Source organism: Triticum dicoccoides, chromosome 7B (genome assembly GCF_002162155.2).
Source record: "Triticum dicoccoides isolate Atlit2015 ecotype Zavitan chromosome 7B, WEW_v2.0, whole genome shotgun sequence".
Classification (NCBI taxonomy): Eukaryota; Viridiplantae; Streptophyta; class Magnoliopsida; order Poales; family Poaceae; genus Triticum; species Triticum dicoccoides.
In genome coordinates this window covers 266,415,591-266,431,661 of record NC_041393.1, presented here as the reverse complement: position 1 = coordinate 266,431,661, position 16,071 = coordinate 266,415,591, and the positions used below count along the sequence as shown (strand labels likewise).

The window sequence follows — 16,071 nt, the reverse complement described above, 5'->3', positions numbered from 1 at the left end:
TTCAATCCTCTAAGGTAAAGCAAACCTGAAAATTGCTAACTAGCATCCCCGGGCCCTACGTGTTATCCTCACGACACAGGACATGACCTGGTTATATGTGTATTCTGCGATGTTACCGGAGTAAAATCAAAACAAAGAAAGTATGAAATGTATCCAGCCTAACACATATATACGCATGGTGATGAGAGAGTGTATTTTTTAGTTAATTATCATTACAATTATCTGGGCTGAAGAGATGATGGCTCACAGAAAGCTAATCCACATCTTTGCAACTGATCCCTGGTACAATCAAATTAAAATGTGACGCTTACATTGGCTCAGGGAAATTCATTCTGAGATCAAGCAGAAATGTTTTCATTCTCCGCCACGATGCTGTCAAGTAATGACTCGCATGCATCTTCCAGCAGATCCAGTACCTGAAAATCATTGCCCAAAGAATGTTTAGAACATACCTTTTTTTTTCTAGAACTCGCAGGAGAGATCGGGATAGACCAAACTTGACATGGGAGGAGTCCATAAAGAGAGACCTAAAGAACTGGAATATCACCAAAGAACTAGCCATGGACAGACGTGCATGGAAGTTAGTCATCCACGTGTCAGAACCATGACTACGTTTCGAGATTTTATGGGTTTCAACTCTAGCCTACCCCAACTTCTCTGGGACTGAAAGGCTTTGTTGTTGTTGTTGCTGCTGCTGCTGCTGCTAGAACCCACAGGAGAGCTGCATATCACTCCATTAAGAAAACAGCGTGATCCTGGCTAGCTTGTAAAATAATTACTGCACTTATATCTAAATGGTTTCAAGTAGGAACTAGGAACTTCTCATGGTGGCCATCTGCAAACTTAAGAAAGAAATGCCACAAGGAAATCAAGGAAGAGGGGCAAACAAATAATTGTTTTTTGTATTGGTCTCGCTTTCTTAATGTGTTGAAATAAGCATCTTCACGCTTTACTATATTCGACTTACAAGTAGGTGCACATAATACCTGGATATTATGTCCAGTGCAGTAGCTTAAGCTGCATCTTCGTTTCAAAGATGATTCACTTAAATGTTCTTTAGACAGAATACCACAATTTCATTAGAACCAAGGGGCGGCTAAATTGCTGGACAGGAAGTCCAGTACTTGATATATGCTGAAGGTGTGAATGCCAGCATGTTGGAGATGAGTTTGGCGGCTCATGGCAGCCAGCTGTCGAGGCCACCCCACCATCACATAAAAAGGGCTCATCCTCGGTGACCATGCTCACTGTATGGTGGAACACATGGAAGCAACTGAATGCTGCTGCTAGTCCGCCTCTCTGCTGCACACAAACAGCACAGAGGCGCATTTATGGGGCACATCAGGTGCGTCCTGGCTTCAGGTGTCACTAACACCAGAGCTTACTAGTAGTTAGCGCTCATGTGTGGCACGTGAGCTTACTAGTAGCCTAGTCAATATACCAAGTTTTTGTTGCAAACCACGAGACATCATAACTACGGAAGATAACCAAAGATCAAAAGGTCTGGTTGAAAATTATATTGCTTCACCGGACCCAGGGAAATTGCCAAAGCATTTGACGATTGACACATTGGAATATAAAGAACTAGTAAATAAAATCCTAGATAGGAAGCGAGTCGGCCTCAAATAAATGAGTTGTTTGTTGTAGAATATTACTTTCGTTGGACTTGAACTTAACTTGATTAGCTATATTGAGGCTGTGTTCGGGAATCCTCTGCTCCTCCGCCAGAGAGCGGAGCGGGCGGAGCACCCCTTTCGCCGCTCGCTAAAATTGAACTGCATGCCGCTCCGCTCCGCGGCGGAGTTACAGAGCGGAGTGATTCCAAACGGCCCCTGAATTTCTAGAAATACATAGACAAGCTCATGAACACTACGATCATTAGCCACTAAGATGATGGTTTAACATAGGGGCTGTGCCTGACTAATGCTAGCTACTATGCTTATGTGCATTCATGCACATATCAAGGCTGATGCCAGTTGGGGATAATTATAAACTAAAAAGGGACTGAAAAATCAAGTGCAAACTCATGATACTGACGAGCAAGCGCATGGTGTCCTTGGCTCACCTTTTCAAATCCCTTAGCGCCTCCATAGTAAGGATCTGGAACTTCAGACTCCGTATGCCGCTTGCAATAGGAGCACATCAGCTTAACCTAGTAAGGATACCACAAACAAATCAATATGTGAATTTCGAGTCATGAATAACAGCATCGCCAGATATATTGTGCTGACCACTTAAAACCCACAATGTTCGTCAGATAGTCAAATACAAGCAAAAGATAACCAACTTACTCCCTCCGTCCCAAAGAAATGACTCAACTTTATACTAACTTTGTACTAAAGTTAGTAGAAAGTTGAGTCACTTATTTTGGGATGGAGGGAGTACTTTGTAAAATGGCTAAGAAAAAAAGATCTAGGCAACACATCATGCGTTATCAGACAACTAAATTATCTACTGCCTAAACAATTTATCCAACATCTCTGTGGCTATCCCCATTACAGAGCAAAGAGAGTGACTAGAAAACAAAATCTCAACTGTAGACATATTTAACCAGGCAAGCTCCTGGAAAAAAAATAAGCAAACATCATTGGGAGCAACAAGCATGCAAGGCATTGTTTAAATGAAATCAAGGCTGGTGAAGTGGTACAAGGCTAAGGGATTTCCAGAAATATCAAGTTGGTGATTAGCAGCGAAATAAATTATAATGTTCCCATTCATTCACTTTTTATATTACATTTAAAGAAAGAAGGTATGGACACACCATATCATCAATTCATTATGGTCAAGGGTAAGACTATAAACATTAACAGTACAAATGGCCATACAATTATGTAGATCAAGGATGGGCATGCAAAATGTCAAGATTGCACAATAAAAATAAAGCCTATAAACCTAACCTTCTTGGGTCCACTATCTGGGAGAGTCTCCTTGTGTTGCCATCTGTCAAATGAACTCAAAATGTCTTCTGCGTAATGGTCAAAATATAAGTGCATTAAGCGGCAATACATCAACAAAGGTCCTCAGGTTGTGAGACACAAATGAAGGGAGCTGAGAGATAACCATAATTCTGCCTGTCCATTGCAAGGATAAGATCAAAATTTCGGAAATCTGAGGGTTTGATAGGCCTGGATATTGAGGTCACCTCAATCCCCCGCTTCTTGGAAGTTGATATCATCCTTGAGTCGGCCTTATTTCCCTGAATTCATGTGATGCATTGTCAATTCTTATGTCGTCACTGAACTGATTAAATGTACACATGAGAAAGGTAACTAGGTAAGTGTAGAATATAACCTCATGATAACCTATGGTCCCAGCAGAGTCTATCTGAAACTTGGACTCAAGTCCGCGCTTGCTGACGAGGTTCCGGAAGATGGCCTCAGCTGCAGGACTCCTACAAATGTTCCCTGAACATACATCATACATCAAGCACAGGAAATTAGGTAAATATAGTGCATGTATGCATAACAACTAAATGCTTTAAGCCAAAGTAAGGTGGTGTAATGAAAACAATCCTCAATCGCACAAAGATAAAAAAAGAGATAAACGATAGTTCATGTATGTACACTAATTAAGCATGCTCACGCACACATACTAACAAAATCAGAAAGCAAACATTACCATCTCTAACATAGAGACAAGATGAACCCCTCAAAGAAAAAACAGAGACAAGATGGAATCACATGATGCGATTGCACATTTGCACCTACCAAGTCGAGCGGTCGCCACATGCTGTGACACCAAAATGATGAGAACAAGACAACTGGGAGACAGACTGAAACAAATGGAACGTCGGGACGGTAATCATGAAACAAGAAATCCGATTCTCATGTGATGTGCACCCAGGCTATTGTACACGCACGACGCGAACGCAGTACACGGATGCTCACACGCACAAGCATTCGTAAGCAGCGAGACCAGATGGGTATTCAAGCAAGCTACTCGAATCAGTTGGGGTGATACGGACGCCCGCCCAGGGGTGCGGATTGAGTAGGGTTCGCGGGATTTACCGAGGCAGACGAAGAGGACGGCGAAGGGCTTCCCGCTGGCCTCGGCCGGCGCCGGAGTACTCGCCTCCGCGGCCATCTCTTCCGCTTCCGCTTCCGCCGCCGACGCCACGAATAGGGGCCGCGGAGGGTTCGCGAAGTGGTCGCGAGGGTGAATCTGGCGGAGACTGGTCACAGTGCGGCAGTGCACGTGGCGATTGGTGACTGCCACAAGTGGATGAGTAGTGCGCCTCCTAACCGGGTCACGCGCTGTCGGGTTCGGAGCCAAGGACGAGTACGCGGCGGCGGTGGAGGTCGACGCGACGGTTGCAGCGACCATGGCCGGACGGCGAGCTAAGGTTCGTGGATTTGTGAAGCGAGTGAGCGAGTGGCTCGCGTCGCGCCGGCTCTCGTCTCGGCCGGTAGCGCTAGAGACAAGCGCGGTATGCGAAGCTTCTCTTCCTGTTTTTCTTTTTCTTTTTCGCTTCCTCATTTATCTTCCTTCCTTCAAAAAAATATCTCTTTTTTTACACATTACAAACATATGTGTGAAAAATAAAATAAATTTAAAACATTCTGAATTTTTTGGTGCGAAACATTGACAAATGTTTTGATAGCTTTTTCATCACCATATGACACTTGAAATGTTTTGGAGCATCGATTTTGTTTTTTTGCCGTGTTTTCCACAAGTATCGTTTCATGATGAAATTTCACAAGCTATCAAAATATTTGTCAATATTTCACGCAAAAAATCAGATTTTTTTGATTTTTTTATCATTGTTGGAATTTTTTATTATCGTTTATTTTACTGTTCACCCGAGTGCACATGAGCTCGGATTAGAACAACCACTTTGGCATGTACATACACATACTCCTATGAGCACATTCGAGATACTGAGCCAGCACAATATTTTGGAATTAATGAAGTCATCACAGACGTCTTCGTAGTCGACGAGAACTACTCGTCCCGCTGAACGCACATCGCCCGAAGACCTAAAGTAAATTCGAAAAAATGCAACCACCAGTGCAAGTCTAGGACATGAATTCTAGTGGGCTGATTTCACCACAAGAACCTAACCATTTAAGCTACTCTTAGTTCACCGCATTTGGAATAATAGTGAGCTTGCATGTGCCCTCATCCGCTTCCATCATGTCCACTCTCTCTCCGAAAGTGCTCTCCTGCTCCCAAACGAAAATGCACCTGCGTGAACAGTATTTGAGTGTTCTTCCTACAAATAATTTTTCATGAAGAAATCACATTCATAAAACTTTGGGTTAAAAAACAAAACAGGCGGCCAAAGTGCTTCAAAGATGACCTTTTTAGAGTACTATTTTTGTTTATTTGTTCTGTACACATTAAATGTCATCTCTTAGCGAAACTGCATGAAAGTAGAACATTCGTACATGGGTGTTGTAGAAACATAGATTTTCCAAATTTATTTAGTTTAGTTAATATTCCTCAGCTTCTCTCTCGGTCCTCTTCGTCGTAGCCAATATTTTATGTCCATCAACTTCTCCAGCACCAGTATTTATGTTCATGTCCTAGTGTTGTTCATGTGTTCATCGTTATCCAAGATGAGGTCGCACTACTCGCACTAGTCACCATAAGAGCAACTCTAGCAGACCCCATAAAAATTCGACCCGCAAAACGCGTTTGCGATTTCACGAAGAACGCGTTTGCGGGTCGAAAACATGCGCCGCCGATCAGATACCGCATCTAAATCTGCATAATTTAAAAAAACGCTTTCACGGAAGAAATTGCACAAACTTAGTTCATCACATCACATACTACACAGTTCATACATACTACATGATCAACAAACTAAGCATAGATCATACTACATGCTACGTTAACTAGTAGTAGAGGGGGTCGGATCTGACGACGGCGAGGTCGCGGCAAAATGGACGACGTCGTGGAGGCCGAGCGATGCTCAATCCTCCTCGCTGGAGCTGCACAGGTCGATGTACTTCGCCGCCTGCTCCGCGCGGATGCGGCGCCACTCCTCAGCCTTGTCATGGGCGGCGACGTTGGCGGCGACCGCCTGCTGCCATTGAAGGGCTTCGAGCTCCTCGGCATGGCGCCGGCGCTCCGCTTGGTGATGGCGGCGGTGACGGCGTTGAAGTCCGCGACATAGTCCTCGGGCCCGACGACTCCGCGGCGGCCGAGCGGAGCGGGCTCCTCGGGCTCCTCCTTCACCGGGACGAAGGCGAACGGCGCCGGCGGCTCCGGCTCCTCCTCGTCGTCCGACCACTCCCTCTTCACGGGGAGGAAGCCCGCGCCGGAGGATGAGGAGGATCCAGCATAGGAAGCTCTCACAGAGGAGAATGACGTGCTACGGCGGTCGTACTCCTCCGTCTCGCGGCGGTTGAAGCTCGGCGGCGGCGACATCCCGCGGTTGGTCCACCTCCGGGCGCCGCGCTTCCTCGCGCCGTCCGCCCAGACGCGCCGCTCACGCTCCTGGTCGTGCACACGGTCGGATCTGCCGACGCGCCGCTCACGCTCCTGGTCGCGCTCACGGTCGGATCTGCTGTCGGAGCCGTGCCTGGAGCTCCACGTTCGCCCCCACATGGCGGCTGGAGGCGGGGCGGATGGTCGCCGACGGCGAGAAATTGCGAGAAGGGAAAGGGGAATCGGGTGGCTCGCGGCGGCGGGGGGATAGGGTTTGGACCCACAAAAGGGTCGCGGAACCGCAGTTATACTGCTCGGTGCATGCGGTTTGCGGGCGGCGGCAAAAAAATTTGCGGGTCGGGCGAGTATGCGGGCTCTGTTCTGGCCAAAAAATTGGGCTAAGCCCGCATACTCGCCGGAATCTTTGTGGGCCGAGCGTTTTGCGGGGTGTGCTAGAGTTGCTCTAAGTTGAGGTTCATGTGGATCCTCTATATCCTCGAGTGTTGTTTTTCATGCGTCCCCCTTATCCTGAGTGTCTAGTATATGCTCACCTACCACACAATTAATGCTAGATAATGGATTATGTATTGTAATATTGATTCAGTCTACTAAGCTATATACGGTGGAGACTATTTCAACAGATCACAGATAGACTGAATCTGATAAGATTCAACACCGTTCAGTTTACACCCACCCAAAAACATGTGCCGCCGATCAGATATCGCATCTAAACCTGCATAATTTGAAAAAATGCTTTTGCGGGAGAAATTGCACAAATCTAGTTCATCACATCACATACTACACAGTTCATACATACTACATGATCAACAAATAAGCATAGATCATACTACATGCTACGTTAATTAGTAGTAGAGGGGGTTGGATCTGACGATGGCGAGATCGCGGCAAAACGGACGACGTTGTGGAGGCCGAGCGACGCTCAATCCTCCTCGCCGGAGCTGCACAGGTCGATGTACTTCGCCGCCTGCTCCGCGCGGATGCGGCGCCACTCCTCAGCCTTGTCGTTGGCGGCGACGCTGGCGACGACGTTGGCGGCGACCGCCTGCTGCCACTGGAGGGCTTCGAGCTCCTCGGCGTGGCGCCGGCGCTCCGCCTCCTCACGCACGCTCCGCTCGGCGATGGCGGCGGCGACGGCGGCGAAGTCCGCGACGTAGTCCTTGGGCCCGACGACTCCGCGGCGGCCGAGCGGAGCGGGCTCCTCCTTCACCGGGACGAAGGCGAACGGCGCCGACGGCTCCGGCTCCTCCTCGTCGTTCGACCACTCCCTCTTCACGGGGAGGAAGCCCGCGCCGGAGGACGAGGAGGATCCGGCGTAGGAAGCTCTTGCGGAGGAGAATGACGCGCTACGGCGGTCGTACTCCTCCGTCTCGCGGCGGTTGAAGCTCGGCGGCGGCGACATCCTACGGTTGGTCCACCTCCGGGCGCCGCGCTTCCTCGTGTCGTCCGCCCGAACGCGCTGCTCACGCTCCTGGTCGCACTCACGGTCGGATCTGCTGCCGGAGCCGCGCCCGAAGCTCCACGTTCGCCCCCACATGGCGGCTGGAGGCGGGGCGGATGGTCGCCGGCGGCAAGAAATTGCGAGAAGGGAAAGGGGAATTGGGCGGCTCGCGGCGACGGGGGGATAGGGTTTGGACCCGCAAAAGGGTCTCGAAACCGCAGTTATACTGCTCGGTGCGTGCGGTTTGCGGGCTGCGGCAAAAAAACATTGCGGGCCGGGCGAGTATGCGGGCTCTAATCTGGCCGAAAAATTGGGCCGAGCTCACATACTCACCGGAATTTTTGCGAGCCGGGAGTTTTGCGGGGTGTGCTAGAGTTGCTCTAACTTGAGGTTCATGTGGATCTTCTATATCCTCGAGTGTTGTTTTTCATGCGTCCCCCTTATCCTCGAGTGTCTAGTATATGCTCACCTACCACACAATTAATGCTAGATAATGGATTATGTATTGTAATATTGATTCAGTCTATTAAGCTATATACGGTGGAGACTATACAGATCACACATAGACTAAATCTGATAAAATTCAACACCGTTCAGTTTACACCCACCTGCAAGAAGCATATTAAAATGTCCCAACTCGTACGGGGCTGCGTTTGATTCATAACAAATGACATTCCTAAATGACATGTAGGTCATCAAGCCACCTAGCAGCTATTTAAATTCAATATATCTGCAAATGCACGGGCATGTACAATGATGGTATCTTAATTTTAATTGTATCACATAGGATAAATGCTTAGGTGAAGGAAAGAGAACCCAAAAGAATGACTTTGCCTTCTCTCCTTTTATTTTTTTGAAAAAGACAACAACAACAACTTTATTAACTAGAAACATGGTTACATCGTCTATAAGATTAGGTATATTATTTTCTATAGACTCCTCGAATCAATCCAAACATTTCGCTACACTAGCAAGTTCACAAGCCATAAAACAACAATCATCAAAAATTATCGCCGCCACTCCGCAGAATGTCCTCCATTCTTCATTGTGTTAATGATTTTCATGTTATCAGAGTTAATAACGAGACGATTGCAGCCTGCCTTTTGTGCCAGCAATAAGCCAAACTTAAGCACCAACACTTTCGTTGTCAGTACATCATCACACCAATCAATCTTCCAATTTTTTGCCAACAATGAATTTTCTTGTGTCATCCCTAAGTACAGCATCGGCTGCGGCCCTAAACAGATCATGATCAAACGAAACATCCACCTTCAGCTTAATAAACCCCATAGGAGATCTGCTCCATCCTTAGTTTCTCCTAATTGCATCGGGGGACCAGACATCTACATAGTTTGCCGTTATACTACGAATTCTCATAAACCAGCTTGTGTCTATCAAACCATAAGAGCAACTCTAGCAGACCCCGCAAAATTTTGACCCGCAAAACGTGTTTGCAGTTTCACGAAGATGTCGTTTGCGGGTCGAAAACTAGCACGGCCGAACAGAAACCGTAGATGAAACTGCATAATTTGAAAAAAACAGTTTCGCGGGAGAAATTGCACCTCATGAACGCGAGCAGTTCATCACGTACTACATATCTTTTACATGATCAAACACTAGTTCATACTACATACTACATCAGTACTAGTACTAGAGGGGTGGGGATCTCACGACGGCGAGGTCGCGGTCATGGACGACGCCGTGGAGGAGCTTTCCTCATCGGAGCTGCAGAGGTCGATGTACTTCGCCCTTTGCTCCTCGCGGTGCGCCGCCACTTGTCGTCCTTCTCCTTGGCGGCGAGGTTGGCCGCGACCGCCTGCCAACATTGAAGGTCTTCGAGCTCCTCGGCGTGGCGCCGGCGCTCCGCCTCCCCGCGCACGCTCCGCTCGGCAATGGCGGCCGCAACCACGTCGACGTCGGCGACGAAGTCCTCCGGCCTGACGACTCCGCGGCGGCCGAGCTCCTCGGGCTCCTCCTTGACGGGGACGAACTCGAAGTCCTCCGCCTCCTCCGGCTCCTCCGACCACTCCCTCTTCACGGGGAGAAGGCCCGCGCCGGAAGAGGAGGAGCTCTCGGCGTAGGAAGATCTCACCGCGGAGGAGAAGGATGCGACAGAGGACGGGGTACAGCCGTGCTGACGGTCGTACTCCTCTGTCTCGCGGACGCGAAAGCTCGCCGGCGGCGAGAGGCCGCGGTGTAAAACATAGGGTTTGGGAAACTGGCTCGACACCCTGAAACGGGGTGTGGCTATCTCATTATATAGACGTACCAAGAGGTACAATACAAGGCCTATACAAGACTACGTATATACACTCTAACAACCTCCCTCAATCTTAACTGTAGCGTGAAGTACAAAGTAAGTTAATATTGCGCCTACAGCCTACAAACTGTGGTTGTGGAAGAGGCTTCGTGAAGATGTCAGCAAGTTGATCTTTGGAGGAGATGAACTTGATACAAAGTAGTCTTTGTGCAATACGTTCACGAACAAAATGATAGTCAACCTCAATGTGTTTCATCCTAGCATGAAACACCGGATTAGATGAAAGGTATGTAGCACCGATGTTGCCACACCACAAAACTGGAGGATGACCTCGAGAGATTCTCAGCTCCCGCAATAAAGACTGTACCCATATGATCTCAGCGGTAGCATCAGCAACTGCTTTATACTCAGCTTCAGTACTGCTACGAGACACGGTGGCTTGCTTGCGAGCATTCCAGGCGATCAAGTTAGGACCAAAGAACACTTCATATCCCCCCGTGGATCGCCGATCATCGGGACTTCCAGCCCAATCCGCATCAGAGAAAGCCGAAAGTTCACAAGACGGTGCAGACTGAAGGAGCAGACCATACGAAGCAGTGGAAGAGACATACCACAGAATGCACTTAACTGCCGAGAGATGAGTGGTACGAGGTGCATGGAGGTACTGGCACACACGATTGACTGCATAAGAGACATCAGGCCTGGTGATAGTGAGATATTGCAGACCACCAACAAGACTGCGATACTCAGTGGCGTCATCAGTGGAAAGAAGATCTCCATCAAGGGCAGACAACCGATCAGTCGCAGACATCGGAGTGATAGCATGTTTGCATTTGAGCATCCCAGCACGGCGCAACAAATCCATGGAGTACTTTTTCTGAGTCAAAGTCAACCCAGTAGAGGACCGCGACACCTCCAAACCAAGAAAGTAATGCAGAGCACCCAAATCCTTGACAGCAAACTCCTCACTCAATGCGGACACAAGGCGATCAGCAGCAGCATTAGAGGAACTGACAAGGATGATATCATCAACATAAACCAAGAGATACATCGTCACCTCAGGACGCTGAAGGAGGAACAGTGACGTGTCAGCGGTGGAGGGAATAAACCCAAGAGACCGGAGAACAGAACCAAGGCGTGCATGCCACGCACGTGGCGCCTGTTTAAGTCCATACAACGCCTTGACCAGACGACAGAGATGATGTGGACGTGTAGGATCAACAAAACCCGGTGGTTGACGCATATAAACCTCTTCCTCAAGAACTCCATGGAGGAAGGCATTCTGCACGTCAAGCTAATGAAGAGACCAACCACGAGTAACAGCAAGAGACAGCAGTATACGAATAGTAGTAGGCTTGATAACTGGACTGAACGTGTCTTCATAATCAAGACCATACCTCTGCTTGAAACCCTTGGCAACCAGCCGTGCCTTATAGCGCTCAATAGAACCATCTGCATGTCGTTTTACCTTAAACACCCATTTGGAGTCAATGATGTTGACGCCAGGGACCGGAGGAACAAGTTGCCAAGTGCCATTTTGCAGCAAAGCCTGAAATTCCTGCTCCATCGCAGCACGCCAGTGAGGAATACCCAATGCAGCCTGAAAATGACGTGGCTCTGCCATCGGATCCGCAGCAGCATGAGCCACACATGCGGCAAGGCACGCCACAGTCCCGTCTTTGCGTTTCTTGGGGCAAAAAACACCAGACCGACTGCGTGTGTGTGGTCGATGAGGGACCATAGCGGGCGGCGCCGGCACCACGGGGCTTGCCATAGGAGACGAAGGCAACGTGGCCGAGACGGGGCTGGAGGAGCCGGTCATCAGACTTAGCACCGGGCGACGTGCCCGAGACGGGGCTGCCGAGCCCAGCCGATGACAAAGCCGGCTCACGAGGAGCCGAGGCGGGGCTCACCGGTGCACCTGTCGTGGCCGCTGGGCCACCTGCTGCTGGGCCAGTGGCTGCTGGGCCGCCTGCCACTGGGCCAGGCAAGGGCGATGCCTGCGGCGTGGCGGGCGAGCCAGGCGACACGGGCGAGCCGGGCGACGGGGCGGCCGAGGCGGGTGCAGCTGCGGGCGCTGCCGATGCCCGCGGGACGGCTGTGGATGCATCAAGCTGGCGGGCACGCCCCGCCATGCATGGGCCATGCATCGGATCAATGTGACCATCGTGAGTGTTGTCCATAGCCTCATCATCCAGGAGTTCAAGACGGGCACCACGTCCAATACCTGCAGCATGGTTAGGAAGCAACACATGAGCATTTGCAACATCCACAAATTGATCAGGCGAAGGTGTAGCGGAGTGCACAGGTGGTAAACTAATGGTAGAGTGGTTCGGAAGAGCACGAAACGGGAACACATTCTCATCAAATACGACGTCACGAGAAATGTAGACACGATTGCTGGGAACATGAAGACACTTGTACCCTTTATGGAGAGAACTGTACCCAAGAAAGACACACTTCTTAGACCGAAACTCTAATTTACGCTTGTTGTACGGCCGCAAGTGCGGCCAACACGCGCACCCAAACACTTTGAGAAACGTGTAGTCTGGGATATCATCGAGCAAGAGTTCAAGAGGGGTTTTCATTTTCAGTAGTTGTGAGGGAAGCCTATTTATCAAGAAACAGGCGGTGGAGAAGGCATCACTCGAGAACCGAAATGGGATGGAGGCATGAGCTAGTAAAGTAAGTCCAGTCTCTACAAGATGACGATGCTTACTTTCAGCGGTGCCGTTTTGCTGATGTGTATGAGGACAAGATACGCGATGTGAGATCCCAAGCTTATTAAAAAACGAGTTGAGGTTGTGATATTCACCCCCCAGTCGGATTGAACATGAATAATCTTGTGCTTAAGGAGACGCTCAACATGTGCTTGGAACTGAATAAAAACATCAAACACATCAGATTTACGCTTGATAAGATATAGCCAAGTAAACCGACTGTAAGCATCAATGAAACTGACATAATAGTTGTGACCACTAATGGACGTTTGGGCATGACCCCATACATCAGAAAACACAAGCTCAAGAGGATGTTTCACAACACAACTAGACTCTGAAAAAGGTAGTTGGTGACTCTTGCCCTGCTGACAGGCATCATAGATAGTTTCAGCACTCTTATTGGACACAACTGGTAGTTCATGGCGATGCAGCACATGACTAACTATAGGAGCAGCAGGGGGACCAAGGCGCTCATGCCAGTGCGTAGGCGACACACGAACACCACTGAACACCTGAGGAGAAGACGGCGTAGGAGATGCAGGCGGTGCGTCAAGTGCATATAAGCCATGGCGAAGACGACCACTAAGCAGAACGGCCCTCGTGTCCTGATCCTTGATAAAGAAACGAAAAGGGTGAAACTCGGCAAGGACATTATTATCACGAGTAAGTTGAGGAATAGACAACAAACTACGCGTAGTAGAGGGAACTCGAAGGACACTAGAAAGATGCAGTTTGCGAAAATTGTGTGCAAGAAGTGATGCCTGACCAACATGGGAGATGCGCATACCTGCTCCGTTGGCGGTGTGCACCTGATCATGTCCACGATATGGTTCCTGAGTGGAGAGCTTGCCCATCTCGCTGGTGAGATGATTCGTCGCTCCTGTATCCATATACCACGCCGGATCAAGAGAGTATGACTGGGTGCGCCCGTGCTCGTGCCCTGTCACAGCAGCTGCAGCCTGCTTATCATTCCCTTTTCCATTGTTACCAAGGTCAAGGAAGTCTTGCTTGTAGCGTCTGTGGCAGCGAGAGGCGAGGTGACGATCTATGCCACAAAGCTGACAAGCCTGAGGAGCACCGCAACTAGAACAACAAGCAACTGGGCGACTCCCTCCAGTGATGGTCGGTGCATTGCCCCGCGAGGCCTGCGACGAGGAAGCCGGTGGTTTGCCACCTGATGGGGCCGGCTTCAGAGGTTTTCCGCATGTGGCGGCGTTGGCGGAGACGAAGCTGGGGGAAACACGGCGCGCCTTGATGCGCTGCTCACGCCCAAGGAGGCGCGCATAGAGCTCACGACGCGGGAGTGTATCCTCTCGACCATGGACGTTCTCAATGAGATTTTCATAATCATCATCGAGCCCGTTAAGCACAAAGGTGGTGAAGTCCTCGTCCTGAAGCGGCTGACCAACAGAGGCCAAGGTGTCAGCGAGGCTCGTCATCTTGTTGAAGTACTCCGTGATGCTGAGATCGCCAAGCTTGGTCTCTCCCAGCTCGGTGCGTATAGAGTGCGCACGCACCTGAGACTGAGAGGCGAAACTGGTGTGGAGGACCGCCCACGCCTCCCTGGACGTAGCGGCAAAGATGACCATCGACGAAACACTCGGTGAGGGAGTCCTGGATTACAGGGTGTCCGGATGGCCGGACTATGACCTTTGGCCGGACTCCCGGACTATGAAGATACAAGATTGAAGACCTCGTCCCGTGTCCGGATGGGACTTTCCTTGGCGTGGAAGGCAAGCTTGGCGATACGATATGAAGATCTCCTCCCATTGTAACCGACTCTGTGTAACCCTAGCCCTCTCCGGTGTCTATATAAACCGGAGAGTTTTAGTCCGTAGGACGAAGAACAATCATACCATAGGCTAGCATCTAGGGTTTAGCCTCTCTGGTCTCGTGGTAGATCAACTCTTGTAATACTCATACCATCAATATTAATCAAGCAGGAGTAGGGGTTTACCTCCACCGAGAGGGCCCGAACCTGGGTAAAAACATCGTGTCCCTTGTCTCCTATTACCATCCGCCTAGACACACAGTTCGGGACCCCCTACCCGAGATCCGCCGGTTTTGACACCGACACTCGGCGTGAGCGAAGACTGGATGGCGGAGAGAATGGCCTGATCCTGCGCCACCCACGTGCGATATGCCGGATGGTGAGGGGGTGGGCACGGGATGGACCCATCGATGTAGCCCTCCAAGTAGCGGCTGTGGAGTAGAGGCAAGACCTGAGCACGCCATGACAGGTAGTTGTCCGACCCGAGCTTCACCGGTAGCAGGGTTTTGAGCAGTGTACGCCTGCGCCAGTGATGCGTATGGATCCATGGACGGGGCCATCTCTGGACGAGGGATCATCGCGTAGGCGCCAAGCGAGGAGTAGGATCTGGCAGAGACGGCAGCCAAGGCGCCGTGGCCGGGCGCTGCGTAGGGGCCAGCACTTGCAGCAGCCGAAGCTTGGCCGGGCGCTGTAGGGGCACCATACGGCAAGGTGGCCGCGCCCCCATAGTACTGATGCAGCGGCGCCGGGTAGTAGTGGTGTGGCGGCGGCGGATGGGCCACCGCCGTGTAGGATTGCCGTGGCGGCGCAGCATAGGCCGACCCCGGCCATAGAGACGACGGCGGCGGGGGCGCACCATAGGAGGACGCGGGGGCGCCGTACCACGGATGCGAACTCGGCGGAGGAGGGCCGCCGGGAGCTGGCAGCGCCGCGGACTCGGGCGGGGCGACCAGATCGTCCTGAGACCCCGAAGCCTACGGGGAAGCGGGCGGCGGCGGCATGGCGTCGTATGTCGCCGCGAGGGACCGGGAGGCCAGGAAGGGCGACATCGGGGCGAGGGTCGACGCGGCGGCGCCGGTCGAGGTCGACGCGGTGGCGCCGGTCGAGATCGGCGCGGCGGCGGCGGGAGGTGGTGCAGCGAAAGACATCGTAACCTAATCTGATACCATGTAAAACATAGGGTTTGGGAAACTGGCTCGACACCCTAAAACGGGGTGTGGCTATCTCATTATATAGACGTACCAAGAGGTACAATACAAGGCCTATACAAGACTACGTATATACAGTCTAACACGCGGTTGGTCCACTTCCTCGCCCGCGCTTCCTCGCGTCGTCCAACTGGACGCGCCGCTCGCACTCGGGGTCGCTTCCGCCGCCGGATCTGCTGCCGGAGCCGCATCCGAAGCTCCACATGCGGCCCCACATGGCGGCTGGAGGCGGAAGGTGGTCGCCGGCGGCGAGAAATGTGGAGAAGGGGGGGTGAGGAATT

The 16,071-nt window shown here is 50.8% G+C and overlaps 1 protein-coding gene across 2 annotated transcripts; it reads right to left on the bottom strand.

Annotated features, from left to right (window-relative positions):
* Window positions 1–141: 141 nt before the first annotated feature.
* On the bottom strand, window positions 142–4,435 carry LOC119337890 (putative low molecular weight protein-tyrosine-phosphatase slr0328). 2 transcript variants are annotated; one of them, XM_037610119.1, is made up of 7 exons: window positions 4,008–4,435; window positions 3,292–3,404; window positions 3,061–3,196; window positions 2,898–2,965; window positions 2,066–2,152; window positions 1,678–1,840; window positions 142–416 (listed from the first exon to the last, which is right to left on the bottom strand). In XM_037610119.1, exons 1-6 carry the CDS (start codon window positions 4,321–4,323, stop codon window positions 1,682–1,684), a joined length of 879 nt encoding a protein of 292 aa, XP_037466016.1. In that variant the 5' UTR covers window positions 4,324–4,435; the 3' UTR covers window positions 142–416; window positions 1,678–1,681. The 2 variants fall into 2 exon arrangements, with proteins under 2 accessions (XP_037466016.1, XP_037466017.1); XM_037610120.1 differs by lacking the exon at window positions 1,678–1,840 and having other exon boundaries at window positions 4,008–4,429.
* Window positions 4,436–16,071: the final 11,636 nt, after the last annotated feature.